This window comes from Brachycentrus maculatus, unplaced genomic scaffold, assembly GCF_059751285.1.
Source record: "Brachycentrus maculatus isolate JH-2025_06_01 unplaced genomic scaffold, ASM5975128v1 h1tg000216l, whole genome shotgun sequence".
Taxonomy (NCBI): domain Eukaryota; kingdom Metazoa; phylum Arthropoda; class Insecta; order Trichoptera; family Brachycentridae; genus Brachycentrus; species Brachycentrus maculatus.
In genome coordinates, this window is record NW_028280967.1 from 1904721 (window position 1) to 1929071 (window position 24351).

General features: G+C 35.2%; 1 protein-coding gene across 1 annotated transcript; it reads left to right on the top strand.

Moving 5' to 3' along the window:
• The first annotated feature begins 3693 nt into the window (after positions 1-3693).
• On the top strand, positions 3694-22375 carry LOC148306975 (delta(24)-sterol reductase-like). Its single transcript, XM_088264137.1, has 9 exons — positions 3694-4117; positions 11964-12119; positions 13567-13791; positions 14818-14912; positions 16120-16294; positions 17354-17488; positions 18863-19060; positions 20140-20277; positions 21970-22375. Exons 1-9 carry the CDS (start codon positions 3923-3925, stop codon positions 22168-22170), a joined length of 1518 nt encoding a protein of 505 aa, XP_088120263.1. The 5' UTR covers positions 3694-3922; the 3' UTR covers positions 22171-22375.
• The last annotated feature ends 1976 nt before the right edge of the window (positions 22376-24351 follow it).

Sequence of the window (24351 nt, forward strand, 5' to 3'; positions counted from 1 at the left end):
ATTTTAGATGACGTTAATCGCCATAGATTATTATACGGTATAGGTCGCAAGCTTAGTATATGAATGTTTCGATATTAAGTCACCTAAATTTTCACATGACAAAGATAGCGCCCTACAAAAGACTCTCCACCTCTTTTTAACTTTATTTCTGACAACGAACGTAAAACTCTCTTATCTCTTTTTGTCTCTTAAGTTGTGGTGGACAAAAAAAGATAGAAATATTATAATTACCGTCAGAGAAACTTTTCTTCTGAACTGAGGGTACCTGTTAATCGCCACAGATTATTGCGATTATTTAAAAAATGACATCGTTTACTGTGTCCATTGACTGGGCCACTCTTTTGATAAAAACATATTACGTAAAGTAGGTAACTCCACTTATGGTAACATTGAGTGATCTGAACAGCACCAATTTCAAAATTTTCAGGCGGTAATGGATATAATTGTACATAAAAATAACTCAATAAAACAATGATTATGAATGTTAAACTTTTAAGTCGTGTATTTATAAAATTATTTAGAGATTAATCAGCATTACGAAATTTAAAAAAAAAATATTTGAAAAAATTCAACAACACCTTTTAACAAATTTATTCGATATTCTCAGAATGAAAAAATGATTGAAATGTTTAGAACAATATTTAATCCTCCTTTTATGGTGAATTCAAAAAATGTATAAAATAACTGATACTCTAGGTTACATTGGTTAAAATGGCCAGATAAAGTGCCTATAAAACCCATTGATAGGATAATATTAGAGAGGTGGTATTTCATTGATTTGATTTCTCATTTAGCTTAAAATAAGTGACCAATGTTTAATTTAATTGTTTTTTTTAAAGGTTAATATTTAAAAAAAAAATTGTATTGCTCACTTACCATGTTCAGATTTTGAATTTGTAAAAAAAATCTGCAGTATTAAATTATGTAAAATAAATTATTAATTGTTCAATTTTTCTTTCAATGTTAATAATTTAACTTGACCAGTGTACAGTGGGCCGGTAATAGGTCATAGGCTTCAAATATCGATGTCTGAATTATGACCTCATACTACCCCCAAGTAATAATCATTAGCCATACTACCTGAGGGTACAAAAGAAATCCAGGATTTTAAAATTATTCATTCTCTTTTTGGAATCCAAAGTGACCATATCGCATTAGCTCTCATTAGCGCTATCCGAGCGGCAATTACTCGCTCTGCGTTCAATTGATCTTTTCCTAGAAAAAGTTTGATTGTTGTTTACCAATGGAATTTCAAGAAGAAGTTAGTACAATATTTTACATACTTTTTTTTCTTTTATATCATAGGTTGACTCAATTATGTGGGTTCTACGCAGTACGTAAAATTATTTTATTATTTCTTCTTTCTTTCTTAAAATGTAGGCAAATGTCTGTAGTTTAAGATTTATGAAAATTTGTCTGCCTTAACTTGCGTCGGGAACCCATTTTGCCGCTCGTAGCACCAAATGATATCCGCGTAGAAACTGTACGAAAATACCACGTATTACTTTTTACTATTTTAATTTATTGCTATTTTTATCAGGTATCTATGAATTCTTTTATACGCGTATGCATTTATTGGATATTTTTGATTGGATATTTAATCACATATCGTACAGAATCAAATTGGAATTAGGCCAGGTTTAAGGTGAAAAAAACAAAACCCTTCTTTTACAAAGAAAAACAATTATTCAGGGAACGATTGGGTCTAAATGTTGAAATACCGCATAATGGAGAAAGCGGCAGTTTCTAATAATGGAAATGCTGCTTTAATTTTTTATAAAGTCATCTGTTTCGGCTGAAATTACTGGATTAGATAAGAGTTTGATCGACAGATGCTGTCACCTGCTGCAGTGTCTGTCGTCAGGCTATACAATTAAAACAGATAAATTTAAAGAGTATGCTCTAAAAACTGTTCAAAAACTTGTTCAGGCTTTTCCGTGGTACAATTTACCACCTTCCGTGCACAAAGTTTTGATTCATGGGTCCGAGGTGATTGATCATTCGTTATTATCAATAGGGGAGCTCTCCGAAGAGCCTGCAGAGTCCTCAAATCAAATTATCAAATTATTTAGGCGGGATCTTGCTAGAAAAATATCAAGAATCGTTACCAATACCGATCTTTTAAACAGACTTCTTCTTAGCTCTGACCCGTTTATATCTAGTTTAAGAAAATTACCTCGCAAGAAGAAGTCTGTATTATCAGAAATGGTGTTGGAGATGTTAAATGTTTAGGAATTAGGTATTTTATTACAATTCCCTATTCAATTGATTAACTTTATTTGATTTATTTAATTATGATGTATTGAGTGTATTTAAATAATACTTGACCATATTTTTTATAATAATAATAATAAAACCCTTATCCGCACCCCAATGGTGCATAGGGCACTGCGTCATATAAACGCAGTGTTATCTTGATCGTTTACACATGAAGGAAAGGTGATCAGCCCTCCGCTTCAGGTACCAGTCCAGGGTAATATTGAATAAATATTACAGTGCAAAAATCACTAATATTTATTTGACGTGTTGAGCGTGTTGACCATTAAACTACGGAGGCGGACTTTATAGGCGCCCCATATTTTATAATCGATAAAAATTGACTGCTAGAAATTTTGGTTTTCGCAGAATTCTTTAATCCCATGGACGGAGCCGCCCGTATGATGGAGCTGTTTCGATGGGAGCGCGATTTCTACTAGCATTTCCTACTAGCAGAATACGTTTTTTTAAAATAAAAATGTTTTTTTTACAAAAAAACGTATTGTTTTTTATGTGAATTTACTTATTGTATCCAAAAAAAATATTTGTAGGTACAGTAACACACGCCATGATTAGTTATTATTACGATAACCCCCTACGACCGCTCTTCTTAGGCCGCCGGCGCGGCGGTCTGTGCAGTGTTTTTATGTATCGACAAGTGGGTTCAATTGTTAAAACTTGTTTTTATTTAGTTTTTATTAAAAAAATACATAAATTATTATGGTGGTTTGAAATGAATTACATCACTTTATAATTCATTTCAAACTACCACCCTGATTTTTTCAATTGGATTGATTTGATACAAATGATATAAAATGTCAGCAGGTAATTTCTCTATATTTACCTAACGACAACTAACTTACTATCACCTTACCGCAGGGTAAAGCAGAGAGGAAAGAACTTCACACCACTCTGTCTTTTAATACATTACGTATTTAGTTACATTACGTTGATATATAAGTCTCCCTTGGCTTTTGCTTTTATTTTTGACAACATAAGTATTGTAATTTTGGTTTTCCCATCAGTCATTTTCTGTGTCCAAACTATTTTACTCCTTTAGTAAGTATATTGTTTTGCCTCTCGTTATGAACTTACGTTTATACCAGACCTTTTTTTTTTAATTTTTACTACCTTATGTATTTTAATATTAATTTTATATACAATATCAAAAAAAAATAATCCTAAAATATCCAAATGAGGTCAAATCAACTTCAAGAATAAAACTCTAACAATCGATGCGGGATATAACATTTGGTATGTAATTTATAATTTAATAAATATAACAAAAAAATAGACACTGAATTTTTCCAGAAAATGCTTGGTTGATGAACACAGCGGCGTAATTTATTTGCGGCTATGAAAAGGTTAAAAAAAGTACCTAATACTGCGTATTTGATCAAGTTTGATTATAATGATGTTGTCTATGACTTTTTGTCCAACAACAAAACTTATTGTCTTTGGTCTCCGTTCGCCGGCAAAATTGACGTGATTTCGGTTTGTTCTTCGGGTGATAATGATAATTTGGGCGATGGAGTGATAAGTAAAGCATTACAATTGATTAATTAAGTTGCTGTTTGCCTTTCCGCTGACATCACGTTCAGCTTCATTTTATATTCAGCCTTGCCAACAGTAATACTTAACATTATTAAAAATCCGTCAAATAAAAATGGGCCGCGAATTTTCCTTTGATAGTGTTATCGAGCACGTTTTAGTTAATTATCGGTGGATTTTTGTGATAACGTTCCTGTTACCGCTTTCTTTCTTATATCAAATATGGGAATACATGCGGAACTCTGTTATATTTTGGATGAACAGTGCTCCTAAGCAGCACGACAGCAAAGTAAAGAAAGTTCAAAAGCAGGTAATATTTTATTTTTATTTACTTCACATTAAAGTAAAAGTCCATTCGACGTGGATGTTTTACGTAAATTTAAAATTATTATATTTGATTTAATATGGCTCCATATTATTTTGAAACGATCGATTAGGTTTTCATTATTGTTGCAAATATATAACTTAAATTTTAATTGTACATTATTCGATTTTTTCCCTTTGAAATATCATTGAGTAGTAACTTTTTTGTGATTTTTCATTTGTATGTCCTACTCTTCGACTTTGACACATAATAATAATAATAATAAAAGTTTTTTTTTGGTAAAATTTTTTTAACTGGTATTTGACAAAATAACGTTCATATACCTAGGGTAAAGACTCTAGTTATTCTCGCTTTAAGATTGGTCACTCAATATCAATTTTTAAATGAATCATTCATAATATCAAACTAAAAAAAAAACTGTTGAAATATTTCATATTCTCAAGAGTTTAAAAAAATACTAAAAAATAAAAATAAAACTTCTTTATGTTAATTAGACTAACTAATTAATCATCATGCCGTTTCTCCGCAGGGGTAGGCAGAGAAAATAGAATGCCATACCTCTGTCTTTGCGAACATTCTTCGCCTCTTCCACATTCATCACGTAAAATCTCATTATGTTTTACGTTTGAGATTACGGGACCAACCTATGGTAGGATTAAGAATGTTTTTATGTCAAAATGTAAAAATATGGAAGATGTAACAAAAATAATATACAGTTAAGTAATCGGCGGGTATGTATGAGGAGATGCATGAATGTGGAATAGGCGAAGAATGTTTGCAAAGGCAGAGTGGTGTGGCGTTCTAGTCTCTCTGCCTACCCCTGCAGAAAGCGGCGCGATGGTTAGTTAGTGAACAAGGATTTGTACATACCCAAAAATGTTGCGTATAACACTATTAACTCAACTAGCAAAAACATGTAGACAAAATTAGATTACTGATACCTTTTGCCAGTAATTTCGTGGCATAAATTTTGATGTGCAGTAAACCCCCTTATAACATCGAGATAGGCACCGCATTATCAGAGGGAAGATTGTAAGGGGTTAATGTTTTTGAATTGTATTTTAATTTTAAATGACTCATTTCAGTTATTTCTCCTGGATAAAATGTAAAAATACAATTTAAAACATTAACTGTGCGGCGCTCAAGCAGATAATGACCGCAGACCATAGACAATCACAACCCTGCCGAGCGCGTCACGCGGGCGGCCCTATCAGATCACGTAACCGAGCCTCCGTGGACGTGCAATCCCATTCTCCACAACCCCTTATAAAGTTCCCTGCGATTACTGTATTTTCTCAACATTTTGATGTGCCTTATATCAGATAATATTCCCATAATAAAGTGACAGTGTCAATAACTAGAGAGGTGTCAACATTCTTCTTCTTCTTCTTTTTGATGGCTTTTCACCCTTCTTGGGTGTTATAGCCAGTGTCGAGTTATTCTTTATTTACACTTTTTACATTTGACTTATAAGTGTTAGTATTCCTGTTAGTGGGGTTAGTTTTATTAGTAATGTTAGTTTGTTTAGTGAGTTATTTTAGTAAGTTATCATACACCTTTACAAATTTATACAATTAATTTTAAGGTATTTACAAATTATTTTATAAACAAGTTTGTTAGGGGAGGTTAGTAAGGTTAAGATGTTGGTGGGAAATGGAACGTTTATGCTGGAGAGGTCTGAAAGGAAGCTCGGGTAGCCGTCATTCAACGGGCACCCAAAGAACATGTGATCTAGATCCTCCTCTTAAGACGGCATTCACACATGGCAGTATCCCGGAGGTGTCAACATTACCCCCGTTTACCCTATCCAGTATGCAAATGTCAACATTGCGTATTGGTTTATTTCACATGACGTTTTAAATTCATCTTGAATAACGCCATAATAAGCGAGCCAATGCTTGCATAAACAATTTATTCTCAATATCTTGGATCTGTTTCACTTAGAATATGTCAATAATTTATGAATTATTCCTCGTAAAGTCTGTGATAACTCACATATGGCTTTGTAGTCATATATGTTGGAATAAAAAGGATAGTCATTTGACTCTAACCCATTTCTTACATTATTTTTTATTTATTTATTTAAACTTAAATGTACAGAAAATAAATAAGTACCTCGGCCAAATACAGACTAGTGATATTGATCAAAACGTTTGATACCACAGTGATCACTTTACACACGTGTAACATTCACCAATTCTACCCACTATTGACAACCACACTACTCAAAAGTTTGTTTAAAAATAATATTTTGCGTAACTTTAAAACTAATGTATTTTGAATTATAAAAAACATCAGATTATCAGTAAAAATATTTAGGTTTCGGAAAATAATAATTAATATATTAGAATTTGATCATTTATAAAATATAAGCAGTAAAAGAATAACATTTTTTTTCATCTATTTTTCAATAAAACAGAATTAACAAATAGATATATTGTAATGTTATGGACGGGCGCGTCGCGTGCGCGATGACCGAAGACACTTTGTGATCAGCGTACGCGTGCACTCGATGACGTCCACATTAAACAGGACACTTTAGTCCCCTTTTTGTCAGGAGGCAAGTTGGACGGAAGCGAGTATTAAATAATAACACGGTATCGACTATTTATATTTATGTTTATTTAAAACAAACAATACGGCAGTCAATACTCATGTGCTTCCAAACAGCTCTGTTAAGTTATGTTACACCCGACTCTCACGAAGTACCAAATTAGACTATGTTAAAAACCCTCTTGCTTTAGGGTAGAGAATCATAAAATGCTGTACCAATTTATGATGGTCATGGGAACGCATACTAAAAACCGGACAACATACTGCAAGCAAATGACGAGTCCCTCGACTTTCTAAAAGGGACAGTAAAAGTGCGAATGAGAAATGGCAGGGCCATTACAATATGCACTTGTTAATTTAACTGGCAGAAACATTTAATCTAAATAATTGTGGATATTTTAAACAGTATTTATGTATGCACAAAATTTTGAGTGTGTCCAAATACTTATACACAAATCTGGGTTTTTCTAGAAACATTAATTACAAGCTTATGCTTGTCTTTTAAATCTTTTATTGTAATTATTTATTTCTTGAACTATGAACTCTTTTTGGTAACATTTATATATATTTTTATATTTCACTTATTAGTTATGACTACAGAATTTCTTATCAAGATAATTATTATTATTTTTATTAATTGCTCATACGTGTTATATGGGTATTAAATCGTTGATAATTTGTTTTTATCAGGAGAGATTCTTTTTTAATAGGTATTAATTTATTTATTTCTCAAATATATGCTGGAACAGTTATTTGTGCAAAAATAATTAGTAAGGATATAATTTGAGTAGTTAGTGTGTACATATTTATAGTTCAATAATGGTATAAGTAATAATTTTACTAATTGATTCGGCAGTCACTTTGTGGTAAAATCTATCCATTTTTAATTAATGTTTTACTTAGTAAATACCACTATTTCTTAAAATCTACTGTGACACGTGTTTCGATGCATTCCGCATCATTTTCAAACACCGTATGTGAAGCTAATTCTAAATTTTAGAGTTGGGTCCTTGGGACGTTGAAGGTTGAAGAGGGGGTAGTAGCTGTGAGTTGGGTCCTTGAAACGTTGAAGGTTGAAGAGGGGGTAGTAGCTGTTTCTTATTTACTACCCCCTCTTCAACCTTCAACGTCCCAAGGACCCAACTCTAAAATTTAGAATTAGCTTCACATACGGTGTTTGTAAATCATGCGGAATGCATCGAAACACGTGTCACAGTAGATTTTAAGAAATAGTGGTATTTACTAAGTAAAACATTAATTAAAAATAATAATTTTACATTTAAATCTTGTCCGCCTCCGTAGTGTAATGGCCAGCACGCTCGGCTACCGTTCTGGAGGTCTCGGGTTCGATTCCCAAGGGGGTAAAATAAATATAAGTGATTTTTTCACTGTCATATTTATTCAATATTACCCTGGACTGGTACCTGAAGCGGAGGGCTGATCACCTTTCCTTCATGTGTAAACGATCAAGATAACACTGCGTTTATATGACACGGTGCCCTATGCACCATTGGGGTGCGGATAAGGGTTTTATTTTTTATTTATTATTATAATTTTAACCCAAAGTTTATACAAAAAAGGGAAGAGGGCGATCCTTAAGGTGGAGACTGACTGGAGCATTTCGTCGTAACTTCTCGGTGTGCTGACTGCCTGAATGCTTGCATCGTAAGGTGTTACGTTACGACGAAAGGCTCCGGTCAGTCCACCTTTAGAACCTGTATCCTACTTTCGTCCAGTTAAAATTTATATTAATTAAATTTTTTAATTCAAGTACCACAATAGTGGTATTTAAATAGTAAAACTAGAATTAATAATGGATAGATATTACACTGCCGGATCAATTGATGAAAAAAAAATGTTTATTCAGATTTTAACCCTTAGCACTGGAGTGGTGGCATACATGGTTTGCCATATTACTCGATGCCGCCATAGAGGTAGCATTCATGGTTCGACATATTACTCTAACACCGCCATAGGGGCGGCATGCTTGATTTTCCGTATTTCTCTAACACAGCCATAGAGGTGGCATGCATGATTTGCCGTATTACTCGAGCGCCGCCATAGAGGTGGCATGCATGATTTGCCGTATTACTCTAACACCGCCATAGAGGTGGCATGCATGATTTGCCGTATGACTCGAATACTGCCATTGAGGCGGCATGCATGATTAGCCATATTACATGCTGCCATAGAGGAGGTATCCACGATTTGCCATGTTATTGGAGCGCCGCCATCGAGGCAGTGTGCATAGTTTGTCATATTACCCCTACCCCAACTAGTTTGTTATATCGAGGTTGTACGCACTTCATTTAGTGCTGGAAATTATTGAAACATATCCTCTGCACTAAGTGAGGTCTCATTGTATTTCTGAAATGCACCTTCTTTTATTTTTATTTTTTAATTTTTTAAATTTATTTCATTTATTTCTTGAATATACATGTACATACAATTTACCTGTATTTTGGCTCTTTAAATATAGCCTTTGTTGAGCTGAATTTTTTTTTATTTGATACATGGTTGGCTGATATTTTTAGTACCGTAGAACACTGCTACTTGAACTTTGATGTGTTACTTGAGCCCAGTACAAAAAAAAATTTAAATCTGTATTTGGTCTACAATAATGAACGTATCGACATGATTCATTGTTTCCCTGACAGGTGACACTTATTGTCACAATACGTTCATTATTGTAGACCAAATAGTAATTTATTTATTTTTGTACTGGGCTCAAGTAACACATCAAAGTTCAAGTAGCCCCGTTCTACGGTACATCAATTAATGTCTTTAAGTCAAAATTTAAAGAACACTTTTTGGATCTCTTGCTATGAATTTTATGGTGATTATTAGCTTCCCTAACTTGTACAATTTTTTAAAATCTTTTTTTCACCAAGTTTTGTATTTTTTTTTATTACTTGTACTTATATTTTCTTTTTTCATTACTTTTATTTTATATAATTTATTATTATTTTCTATGTAATCTTTTAAATATTATTTTTTGTAAAAGGCAGTATTGCCGTTAATAAATAAATAAATAATTAAATGAAATAAATACATAGTTGTACAAGAATCAATAAATAAAATCTACTCATCTCTCTGGATCAATATGGCATAACGGGAATATATTTTTTTTTGTCGTTATCTATTTTTTATATCAAAATTTTATATCTTGAAATATAATTGTTAATCACTCTTGTAAAATAAATCCAAACACCTGTCACAAGTTGACATTTATGACCGAAATATTTATCTGCTTATCTTATTAGTATTAATAGGCTAGATAAAATTCCGAGATACCGAGTGTCTGCTTAACCCATTGAATCAAGTTGCTAAGACAAAATGGAAGTGGGTGAGCAAAAAAAAGAGAAAGAAGAGTTCTGGAGCGACGACCGAGTACTTTTGCGCTAGTCGCCATCTTGGTTTATGCCTATTTTCAATTTTAGACTAAAAATGGCGATAATGAAATTTTCGGAAAAAAGTAATTCTCTACAACTTTAGTTGTTCTCTTTCAATCTGATTATTATGTTTTCCATATTTATAAAAATATATTTTTTTAAAATGTCATTACTATATTACAAGTCAACAGCCCCTATGTAAAGTACTCTATCTGCAAATCTGTTACTTTACAGGAGAGAGCTTAGAAGATTTTTGCAACGTATTTTTTTAAAATTAATTAACCGTTTTATCCGAAATTCTAAACTAGTATTAGTACGTCCTTCAGGGATTCCTTGAAGGGCCATACGTGGAAGTCTGTCATCTGACATTCTGTTTACATGATCATTCCAGTATTGCCTTCGTTGTCGTCCCCATCTCACGATATCCTCCGTCTTATACATGCTCCGGATGTCGGTATTTCTTACTCGGTCTCGCTATGTGTTTCCGGTTATGGATCGGAGAGTCTTCATCTCGGAGGTTCGAAGTCAAATTTTATTCTAAAAGTATCTGCTCTTGCCTCAATCCCATATGTGGCTATTGGTCGAACACATGTATTGTATATTTTCATTTTACTTTCTATTCTCATGTGTTTGTTCCTCCACACCGAGTTTCTGAGGCATCCGGATATAACTGCAGCCTTATTAATTTGTTTCTGGGTCTCGGCATATAGATCGCAGTAGCTACTGACGTCAACTCCAAGATACTTGAATTTCATCACCTGTCTATTTTGACCTGAAATAATAGTTACTTTAAACATTAACAGTAAATCCACTTGAGGCTATAAAAGTTGTGAAGTTGAAGCCTAAGTATGGCCAAAATAAGCAGTTTTACATAAGCCGTAGCTTGATTTCAAAGTCACTTTGACGATAGGTAATTAAAAAAAATACTAAGTAATTATTATTATACTTCATCAATTCACAATACTGCATTTACACAATTACCTTACTTACCTACTGGACTATTTATGGGTTAAAAATTCTAATAATCTGTTTGATAAGTAAAAATGCCGAGTATTTACATGTCTGGCATGTGTATATTACACGGGTCCTGATTTTAATCTTTTCACACCTGAATTAGGCACTTGAACATTGTAAGGCACTTGACATTCATAATATTTGCATAACTTTTCACTGTCAAGGTGACTCGAGTCAAAATATTTACTTACTTACTTATAACCCTTATCCGCACCCAATGGTGCATAGGACACTGCATCAAATTGACGCAGTGTTATCTTGATCATTACTTACATGAAGGCAAGGTGATCGCTCTTGCGCTTCAGGAACCAGTCCAGGGTAATATTAAATGAATATTGCAGCGTAAAAATCACTAATATTTATTTTCACCCCTCTGGGAATCGAACCCGGGACTTCCAGCACGGTATCTAAACACGCTGACCATTACACCGCGGAGGCGGACGAAAACAGGACAAAATATTTACACATATTAAATGTCTGGCATCATTTATTTATTTTTAAAATAAATGCATGTTCAACAACGGGCTGAATGACAAACATTACACAAGTGTATAGCTACCGTGCTGGAGGTCCCGGGTTCGATTCCTGGAGGGGGTGGGGTGAAAATAAATATTATTGATATTACACTCTAATATTTATTTAATATTATATTAATCACCTTGCCTTCATGTAAGTAACGATCAAGATAATACTGCGTCCATACGATGTAGTGTCCTATGCACCATTGGGTGCGGATGAGGGTTAGAAGAATAAAGTTATCGATAAGGCCAGCCAAACCTGTGTTTGATTGAAAATTTAATACATAAATTCTTCCACATCTCTATCCATTCATCCACAACTCAAACATTATTATATTTGATTTTTTTATTCAGGTTCAAGCATGGAGGGACAGTGGTATGAAGGTACCCATGTGCACCGGGCGTCCTGGCTGGCAGACGATGAGTTTTCGCCGGCCCCTGTACAAGGACACTCACTACAAGATCCACATCAATCTGGTGGACATCTTGGAAGTGGATACCGGAGCTATGGTAAACATACATTTGTGTATTCAAGGAATCGTTTCTGGCAGGATAGCTGAGAGTCTTTCCTTGATATATGTATATAACGTGGTAATATTTTCCTACGTAAATTGGGTGTAAATAATATGTAAAGTGGGTGTATAATAATAAAATAAACAATGTGTTGCATTGTAATTAAAGAAACGACAATAAAAGTTTATTCTTAATTAATCTTTACAATAATTTTCTATCTATCTGATTCTGACAGTTAACAATATTATATTTTTTCTATCTGATGTCTTTTGTTTTATTCAGTGCGACGCATGCGACATCTGGTGGTAGAACTGTTTTATGTAGGTACTATTTGTAAGTACTTAATAAAATGTATAGGTAGGTACCTAGGTATTTTATTACATGTATATAACATATCGCTCACTCCTTTCAACTACGTCATAAATAAAAAAAACTTGATTTCTCAGGAGAATGTTTGTTTAAAAATATAATACAATGTATTCAAAATAAATATCAAGCCACTTATTGAACTTTTTACTGTGCAACCTGTTTTAAGTAAAACCTGAATGTTTTTTCTCCATTTGAAAAATATTTAGTATATTTAAAAAAATAATTAAACAATACATTTTCTTCAAAATGCAAAAACAACACTTTCTGCCCTGTAGCGGGTAAGTATTAAGTTAAAAATATGCCGCTTTTGCTGGGATATAGTACATTTTCTGGGCATTCCGGAAACATGCACAACTGAAAATTGACGATTTTTGATTTATGACGTTGTTGAAAGGAGTGAGCGATATTTGGATGTGTATCAGCTTTATTACTAAACTTCTTACCCTTATCCACACCTAATGGTGCATAGGACATGGCATCATAATGACGCAGTGTTATCTTGATCATTACTTACATGAAGGCAAGGCGATCACTCCTGCGCTTCAGGGACCAGTCCAGGGTAATATCAAATAAACATTGGAGAGTAAAATTCACTAATATTTATTTTCACTAGGATTTGGGATCTCCATCACGGTAGCTAAACACGCTAACCATTACACCACGGAGGCGGACTATGTTTATTACTTAGAGTAACATCTATTTACAACTAACATATGTTTTATTTTATAACGCCAGGATAAGGGAAATATGTGAGATTGAAGATGTTGTTAGGTGGGGAAGGCAACGAAGGAGACAATGGTATGCGCATGTGAGAAAATAGAACCATCCAGACTCCCTCACATTGCACTGTATGACCAACCCCAAGGTAGACGACTCCGGGCAGACCACCAAAGAGATAAATCGACGGCTGGGAATCGACGTCGCACGAGGCTAATAAACAGGCCATAAGGCCTACACCAAGATGAATAAGAAGAAGAATCTCTTTCTTTATCTGTAAATCTGTGCAGGATATCCTCAGGATTCTTCTCCAGCGTCACAGCGTTCTTCAACCATCGTATTACGCTTGCCTTTTCAGACGGTCCGCTGCGAGCCTCTCGTGACGATGGGCCAGTTGAGCAGGACCCTGCTGCCCCTGGGGCTGTCCCTGGCTGTGACCCCCGAGTTGGACGACCTCACCGTGGGCGGGCTGGTGATGGGGACGGGTGTGGAGTCCTCGTCGCACGTGCACGGCCTGTTCCAGCACGCGTGCGTGGCATACGAGCTCGTCCTGGCCGACGGGAGCATGGTGACCTGCACGAAAGTAAGCGCGCCTAATGGTATTATAGCCCCAGTTTCTTCATTGAATAATTCTTCTTCAAACCCTTATCCGCACCCAAATGGTGCATAGGGCACTGCATATAAACGCAGTGTTATCTTGATCGTTAACACACGAAGGAAAGGTGATCAGCCCTCCGCTTCAGGTATCAGTCCGGGGTAATATTGAATAAATAGTGGAGTGAATAAATCGCTTATATTTATTTGATCCCCCCCTGGGAATCGAACCTGGGACCTCCAGAACGGTAGCCAAGCATGCTTACCATTACATAATGGAGGCGGACTAAATTGAATAATTAGTCGTTAATATAATAATAATCTTATTTTTGCCGTGGTGTAGTAGTAGTAGCCGGATTTATACTCGGTGAAGACCAAATGCCGCCTATACAATGCCTGCATTGCTCCTATTCTCTTTTATAGAAGCCGTGTACTAATCTTTCACAATAGGTGTCTGCGAAGAATTTTAGGCGTTTGATTTTGTGAAAAATGAAGCCATAAGGTGTAGGACGCAGCAAATCTTGGTCACAACTGTCGTTAATTCAGTTGGCTAGGCCATGTACTCTGCATGCCTCCCGAGAGGTGCCATCAAGCTTGTCTCTTTTACAAGACATAAGGTTCGCGCCGCCCAGGACGACCACTGCTGACTATTTGTCGGCAGTTCTCGTCTGAACTTCGGGAGGATCAAGAGAGCTGGCAGCCGACAAAAAAGCCTGGAGACAGTTTGTGAACTCCATATGCACCTCATAGGAAGCGGATACGGTTTAAATATGTAAGGAGTAGTAAGGGGGTTTAGCTACAGTGCTGGAAGTCCCGGGTTCGATTCCCAGGGAAGTAAAAAGAAATGTAGGTGACGTTGCCCAGTATGTAAAACACATTTAAAAGGGTCTTTGCTAAATATAGCGTACTCAAATCAACCGTAAATTATGCAAAATTATTATTATTATTATAAAATAAAATGTTCAAACGCATATCAAAAGGTGTAACCAATATTAAAGTGTATTTTGTATTGCAGGAAAGTAATCCCGACCTCTTTTACTCGGTGCCCTGGTCACACGGTACACTGGGCTTCCTTACTGCCGTTGAAATCAAGATCATTCCCGCAAAGAAGTAAGTTCATTTTATTTAAAATTTGTATCATATACCTATAAGTTTAGTGATATGTAATTAGCTCCTACTACTACCATCACGCCGTTTCTCCGCAGGGGTAGGCAGAGAGGATAGAACGCCACACTCTTCTGTCCTGACATACATTCCTCGCCTCCTTCACATCCATACATGCCCAGACTTTTGACACCGCCAGATTTTAGGTTCTGATTGATCTGATCGTGCCAAGTCTTTTTTGGTCATCCTCGTTCTGTTTTCCCTCTTACATTCGCCACATATATTTTCTTAGTCATTCTCTCGTTATCCATTCGCTCCACATGTCCATACCACCGTAAAGAACTCTTCCTAATCTTTTCAATTATTCCTTACATTCCTTTCTTATATCTTCGTTTTTAATTCTGTCATACAATGATTTTCCACACATTCGTCTGAGGGAGCGCATTTCAACAGCGTTCACTCTGCTTTCATCCTTCCTTTGCCAGTTCCATGTTTCGCTTTCATACATTAGTGTCGGTACCAGCACGCCGTTGTGAACCGCTAGCTTGGCTTGTTATTAGATCCTATTCCACAATAATAACAATAAAACATTTTTAATTTAAGTTTTACTCGGTAAATACTATTTTTTCTTCAAATCTATTGTGACACATGTTTCGTTGCATTCCGCATCATTTTCAAACACCGTATGTTAAGCTAAGTCCAAATTTTGGACTTGCATCCTTGGGACGTTCAAGAGGTGGTAAGAGTTGTTTTTTATTTTTATTTATTTATGTATTTATTCTTTTTTTATTTCTCATCAGTGGGAACTGTCGTTAAGTCATATTGTTAATTATGGGTTTATTCTTATTTTTATTATTATGAATTTTTTAATATTTCAAAATATTGCAAATTATATTAAAAATATACAATAATAAATACATTTTATATTTTAATTTAAGCATTTTTTAAATTTTCTTTTTTCCTTCAATTTCAAATGCCTCAGCTTTTCCTATACCATTTTTTCTCAGAATAGGTACTAATGCAATAAGTTATGTAGGTACTGTTTGGAAATTTCCCCTAATTATATAAATAAGTACTTTTAATCATAGTATTGGTAACACAGATTCTGTACTAGCTAGCTTTCTTTTGTTGGAGTGTTCACTCTAGTAGTCTAGTATGATCAATATATTTTTTCATGTGACGAATGTGATATATTACATTTCTTTCTTTGTAGATATGTGCGTCTCCAATACCAGCCCGTTCGCGGAGAGGAGGAAATTGCCAAACTTTTCCAGTGGGAGGCGTCACGCCCCCATCCCGCGCTATTCGTGGAGGGCATCCTGTTCAGTAAGGACGAGGCCGTCATCATGACTGGGAATATGAGCGACACCCAGGGGAGGGACGGCACCGTGGGTATTCGATTGATAACAAATAATATTTCTTTTTTTGATTGTTGAACTAACTATTTGAAAATTATTGTATTTTTTACTACAATAAATGCCGATTTTCTGGTCTGAACTGAACTAAAACTGATAATGATTTTATTTTATAAGTTATAAAATTTATTGCTAAGTTGTTGCTTCAAGTATTGATAATATGTAGTGATGTGTTTTAAATCTTTTACTGTAATAAAAGCTGATTTTCAACTTTGAACTAAACTGAAACTGATGGTGTTTTATAACAAAGTTCTTTTGTATGTTATAAAATCTAAAATTGCTCAATTATTAATGTCTTTTTAATTTTCCTCTGTAGTGTAATTAATGGTCAGCATACTGGGCTACCGTTCTGGAGGCCCCGGGTTCGATTCCCAGGGGGGTCAAATAAATAAGTGATTTTTTTCACTCCAATATTTATTCAATATCACCCTGGACTGGTACCTGAAGCGGAGGGCTGATCACCTTTCCTTCGTGTTAACAATCAAGATAACACTGCCTCCTGAGTACACTGAGTACTTGCTTCGAAACTAGTGCATACAGTTGTGTCATACGAATACAATAGCACACTAAATAATTTTAAAAACTTTGCACTTTGCACTTAGGAAGTAGATATCATAATTCGCTCACTCCTTTCAAGAACGTCATAAATCAAAAAACTTGATTTTTCAGGAGAATGTTTGTTTAAAAATATAATACAATGTATTCAAAATAAATATCAAGCCAGTTATTGAACTTTTTACTGTGCAACAGATCTTTTTAGGTAAAACCTGAAGGATTTTTCTCCATTTGAAAAATATTTAGTATATTTAAAAAAATAATTAAACAATACCTTTTCTTTAAAATGCAAAAACAACAGTTTCTGCCCTGTAGCGGGTAAATATTAAGTTAAAAATATGCCTATTTTGTTGGGATATAGTACATTTTCTAGGCATTCCGAAAACATGCACAACTGAAAATTGACGATTTTTTATTTATGACGTTCTTGAAAGGAGTGAGCGTATTGTGGATTTGTATTTGAAGACATGTTTTTAGGTGAATGAAATAGGCGCCTGGCACAAGCCTTGGTTCTTCACACATGTTCGAGGAATAAAGCACGGCCACATAGAGTATATTCCGATCCGGGACTACTACCACAGACATACCAGGTCGCTTTTCTGGGAATTACAGGTGAGAACCAGCATAAGCTCATAATCTTGTATTATTATAAAATGTCATTTTTTTTCTATGACAATTTGAAAAAAGTTGACATGATTTGACAATGGTGTTAATATCATGAGGGTTATCATATTAACAGTTGAAAACTAGAAGGTTTGAACTGCCATTTTGAGTAAGAATTTCATACTTAACTCTTTGCACTGGAATGTTTTTTGATTTGTGTATAACTCAACGAAAGAAGACATTTCTGGAGAGATCGTGTGGGAAGATCGAGTTCGGATCGAGTGGTGAGGGTGGCAGCGGACAGCAGTATAGGCAGGATCAGACCCCCAGGAATACCACCTAAACGATGGAAGGATAGCTGGTCTTCCACCTCCCAGGAGCAAGCCGGAGAGTGACAGGACCTAGTCCTAAAAGAAGAAGAAGAAGAAGAAACATAACTCAATCAAATTCCGGGACTTATTGCTATTTAATTGTACATGTATAATTCTGATTTAATTAAATTGAAAAGTAAAACAAACAATATATAAAAAAAATTTGAGGATTGACACTTCATATTGTTGGCACCATGGCAGGGGCACTCACAGGGTACAGGGAATAGAATGGCAAACTACAGTGCAAAGGGTTATAAAAAAAATCAACCTATTTTTTATTTATTGTAAATGCTAAAAAGTTGGTAGAATTCCATTTTAAATTGTTGTAAAATATATCCAAAATGAAACAAGGTTATTTGATTGAATTCTGCTTTTATTTACAGTTCAGGAGGGTCATTTCAGTCACTTTTGCTTGGCAAGAAAATAAACGCTAATGCAGTTAGTCATTTTTAACAAGTCAATATATTATACTTTAAAGTTTAAAATCCTTTGGGATTTTTTCAGGGCAATATTAAGATAGTAAGATATCAAACAGTCAATGCACTTGGTCACTTTCTCCTGTATGACTACGATATGATAATTTAATTTAATTAATTTTAATTTTGTCTTATTAAGACATTCATTATCAAACACTCATAAAGTGTTTGATAATGTCTTCTTTACATCTCACCAATAGATGTCTCTAGTGAAGTTCTAGTGATTCAAGAACAAGGTTTCTAAATTGGTTCATATACATATATAGAATTTCCAAGAATTTGAGTAGTGTGGTTGTCAATAATGGGTAGAATTGATGAATGTTACACGTGTGTAAAGTGATCACTTAAACCAGCCTATGAAGGTCGTCAGCCCCGTAAATGCCCAGATTTCCATATTCTTCTTCATCTTGGATGAGATGTCAAAAAATAATATACTCTATGAGTGTTTGATAATGTCTTAATAAGACGTGACATGAAGTTTAAATTAATTAAAATGGAGTTCTACAAATCTATAAATATATGATATGATTTTTTAGGACATCATCCCGTTTGGCAACAGCCCTCTATTCCGCCTGGCGCTGGGTTGGCTGATGCCCCCCAAGGTGGCCCTGCTGAAGATAACGCAGACGGCCGCCGTGAAGAGGCTGTACGAGAAGTGCCACGTCATCCAGGACATGCTACTGCCCGTGGAGGCGCTCAGGCCGGCCCTGAGGGCCTTCCACCAGGAGGTTGAGGTCGGTGTGACCTGAACTTGTCTACGGAACTTTGTTTTAACTGCTTATCTGTTGATTTTTGGCGAGAATATTTGTCAGTGTAGGAAATTGTCACCCACAAGCCGAAAGAACGACGGTCCAAACACTGCTCGGGTTATTCAATAAAGACAAATGGGTTAATATTGGACTTGGGTAAAGCAGGGCTGATAAGTCGGAATACGATTTACCTGAGCGGGCTCATCAAATACTTCTTCTTCTTCTTCTTCTTCTTATTATAGGCCTTACGGCCTGTTTTTAAGAGGGATTAGCCTCCTGCGACGTCGATTCCCAGCTATCGGCCCATCTCTTTGGTGGTCTGCCCGGGAGACGTCTACCATGGGGTTGGCCGTACAATGCGATGTGGGGGAGTCTGGATGGTTCCCTTCTCCTCACATGCGCATACCACTGTCTTCTTCGTTGCCTTCCCCACCTAACGACATCTTCGATCTCGCATATTTCCCTGATCTTGGCATTTCTCAATCTATCAAATAAAATATAATCATTTTTAATTAATGTTTTACTTAGTAAATACCACCATTTCTTAAAATCTACTGTGACACATGTTTCGATGCATTCAGCATCATTTTCAAACACCGTATGTGAAGCTAATTCTTAACTTTAGAGTTGGGTTCTTGGGACGTTGAAGGTTGAAGAGTAGATTTTTAGAAATAGCGGTATTTTTTACTAAGCAAAACATTAATTTAAAATGAATAGATTTTACCACAAAGTGACTGCCGAATCAATTAATGAAACAATACAATCACTTTACACACGTGTAACATTCACCAATTCTACCCATGATTGACAACCATGCTACTCAAATTCATGTTAACGAATGTTACACGTGTGTAAAGTGATCACTTATACCAGCCTATGATGATTTTAAGCCCCGTAAATGCCCAAACTTCCATATTCTTCTTCATCTATGTTGAGATGTCAAAAAATAATATGAAAAATGACTCCTTTAAAAAAAAACAAGTATTTGGACACACTCAAAATATTATAATATTACCATAAAAATATGTATTAAGTAAATTAAAAAAAAAAAAAACTGTGTATAGGTATATCCTGTTTGGCTGTGCCCTTTCAAACTACCTCATCGGCCAGGGATGCTGCAGCCGGCTGATACCAGATCCGATCATCAGATGTACGTTGATATCGGGGTGTATGGCGTACCCAAGGCTAAAGACTATGAGACGGTGAGTGATACGCCAAACTTGACTGACCGGGAAACCATAATGCGGTAGATATTTGATTTCACAGGAGCGCTTGAACTGGCAAGCAAGGCATAGCCAAATATCCGGAAATTAAAGGTTCTATAATAGAAGAATTTTCACTCTTTTATTACATATAAGTTTTGTACCATAGAACGGGGCTACTTGAACTTTGATGTGTTACTTGAGCCCAGTACAAAAAAAATATTTAGGTCTGTATTTGGTCTACAATATTGAACGTATCGACATGATTCATTGTCTCCCTGACAGGTGACACTTATTGTCACAATACGTTCATTATTGTAGACCAAAAACAGATTTTTTTTTGTACTGGGCTCAAGTATTTCTTGGTGGAACTGTATTTTATAGAATAAAACAACAACTATGTAATTTTTTCCACAGTAATTTTATTTCACCAGCAACCGGGTTTCGACATAACAGACCAGTCTGATGATATCGGTTATGACGAAACCCGGTTGCTGGTCAAATAAAAGTACATGCATGTGGGAAAAACTACATAGTTGTTAATTTTATTCTATTCCTATATTTATTTCATATGGATTGGCATCTGAACAGTCAGGCTGATCATCTTGCTTTCATATTAATAACAATCAAGTCAACATTATGTCAATCTGATGCAGTTATAATAAGTTAGGACACTGCATCAGATTGACATAATAAATCCTAAATATTTTTTCATCAACTAGAAAATTTGTTAATTGGGGACTTTTTATCCATAAGGATCCACATTGTATATTTTTTTGTATGGATAATATTAAGTAGAGATAATCTAGATTTGTGAACAAGTATTTGGATATACTCAAAATGTTGTAAATAAAATAACTGGTCAAATTATAAGCCGAATAAAAAAAAATCATGTTTTCAGGCCGGTATGTGTATCAAGTATGTGAATATAATCCAGGATTCGGACCTTACGTACAAATAAAAAGGTTCTCTGGTTGATAAAAGCTTTCCTAATTCCAACATAGATGGCTGTTGTGAACTCGCTCATAGTGTGTCGCGAGATTGATCAATATATGTAGAAGTTCCAAAAAATTTAGTATTATGGTTGTCAATCGTGGATTGAATTGGTGAATGTTACATGTGTGTAAAGTGATCACTTAACCATGTCTATGATCGTCGTAAGCCCTGTGAATGCCCAGACTTCCATATCCATATTGTGTTCACCTATGTTGACATTTCAAACTAACTAACCATCACGCCACTTCTCCGCAGGGGTAGGCAGAGAGAATCGAACGCCACACCACTCTGTCTTTGCAAACATTCTTCGCCTCTTCTACATTCATGCATCTCCTCATACATATAATATATAAAAAAATAAAATAAAACCCTTACCGCACCCCAATGGTGCATAGGGCACTGCTTCATATAAACGCAGTGTTATCTCGATCGATTACGCATGAAGGAAAGGTGATCAGCCCTCCACTTCAGGTAACAGTCCAGGATAATATAGAATAAATATTAGAGTGAAAAAATCACTTATATATTTATTAAACCCCCCTGGGAATCGAACCCGGGACCTCCAGAACGGTAGGCGAGCATGCTGACCATTACACTACGGAGGCGGACATACATACATAACCGACGATTATTACGCCTCGTGACCTAAAATGTATTTTTAACTGATTCTTCACATTAATTTTCATCTGTTCTCAGGTCAAGTCAACTCGGAAGATTGAAGAGTTTGTGATAAAGAATAAAGGATACCAGATGCTGTACGCTGATACGTACACCACGAGAGACGAATTCCGAACCATGTTTCACCATCAACTCTATGATCGGATGCGCGCAAAGCTAAACTGCGAAAATGCATTCCCAGAACTCTACGATAAGGTCAACAAAAACGCCCGAACTTAGCTAGCTAGCGTGGGTCAACCCTTCCCTTACGGTGCTAAAAATTTCCGCGTGCACCGGTGATATGTATTTTGTACGCCATATGAACATGTGATTTAAAAACGGGAAAAATGTAAATATTCCTAAATGTTGCTTTTACTGACCATAGCTGAAGTTGAAATGTATCAATTTTGTAATGTTAGCTCTGGTAAGTACCTAAAAAAGAAAATAATACATCAAAAGTATCTGCCATAGCTAGCGTAGCGACATGACCACCCAGAATGACGACTTGTGCGCAGCTAAAATGAGATCGTCGGAAACAGTATGAAGCCGCGTGCGCGTGTATGTAAAGTGCGACATACACATACTCTGAGAAACGTGTTTTGGTAATTCTTTTCCCCGATATTTTTTATTTCAATTTATTTCCGTTGCTGCAAATAATTAACCATATATTATAATATTTTAATGTAACACGTAAAAGTATTACAGAGGAATACAAAAATTGTGAGCCCGTATCTATTATATTTTGTATTGATATTCTCATTTTTAAAGTCGAGTTGTAGTAAATACATATCACCGGGAGGGGAAGGTTAAGAATTATAATCTAACACTATATACGTATACTATCGTTAGCCACAGTTCAAGAATATGTAACTTTGTCATAAAATCACTATATCGCTCATTCGGTGCAACAATGATCGAATTACACTTTTTAAATATTATATATTTTAGTTAAATATGTCAAAATGTGCGGAAAGGCTATTTTTCTTTGAAATTTTGAAATGAGGCTGGCACAAAATCCCCGCCCGTAAGCATCAATCGACCAAACGGGTAGAAATACCTTTCCCGTCCTAAGTGTGTTAACAATGTATAAGTTTGTTATAAAATCACTAAATATCCAATCGACAATGTATATCTTTATATGTAATATTATAAATTAATTAAAACATTGACCGGTTTCGGAGCAAAAAGCTTATTCCTCAAACTAATTAATATTTTAAAAATATCTACTTACTAAAACATTCAGTTATTTAACAGTCAGCAGGGCTTGAGTAGGAATCTCGTGCGGCTATTTAGTAAGTTAAAATGGAAAAATCACGAAGTTAGTTGTTCATATATTGATTATACAAATCAACAAATTCAGTTTTTTATGCATTTAAAAAAAAAAAACATTCCAATTCACAAAAAATGCTATAAATTACATTTTTTCTTGGGCGTTAAACTTGGACAACTCATTACAAATGTTACAGACCAAATATGTCTAAATCCTATTAGTTTAAATTTTATTTTCTGGCTTATGATAGTATGGCGTATGTGCCGTCAATATGTACCAAAAACTATGAATTCCTTGGAATTCATAGTTTTTATTATTTTTATAGTATTAGATCTAGGCCAACGAGATTAGGTTTTTTTTAAACTTAATATTTACAACATTTGTTTTTTTATTTTTAAATTTAGTAATAGGCAATTTTAACTTTTTTACAGTTTAATAAATTAATATAAAAAAAATCACGAAACAATTGATACTATTCGTGTTAAAAATTGTAAGCAAATAAGGAAGATGTGCAGGATATAATTATTTATATTTTTATTTCAATAAAAAACTTTCATTTTGTGTCGTCATCAAGTGTGATGGCATTAGTTGTTTTGAATTGCAGAACTTGCGACCCCTGTTATCTCAACGTTAATGTGCCCCGGTGACAAATTTCGGACTGATGCCTGAGTGACTTTTGTGCACTAGTTTTGACGGCATTGCCACCATGAGTAATGATTCCATATGAGTAATGATGCAATATGTAACCGCTTAACACATTGTTTGCTGGAAACGCCTAAAGGTGGAGAGACTGACCGGAGCATTTCGTTGTATCGTAACACGTTACGATGCGAGCATTCAGGCAGTCAGTACACCGAGCCAAGCGCATAGTTTCGGATGCTCGCCGCGAGCGATGTTACGACGTTATGTTATGACGGAATGCTCCGGTCAGCCTCCACCATAAGAGCGTCTTTTACATACTGTTGATAGACAGCGGGAGACGCTTATAAGCGTTCTATTTGCTTACTTTTGGTAGAACGCGAAATACCGAAAAACATTGTACAGATCGGAATTGGGTTTGCGGTTATTTGTGATTAGTATACGACCCCTAATTATGGTCAGCTTGGTAAAAAAAACCGCCGACAACTGTTTGTGTTAATAGTACTTTATTT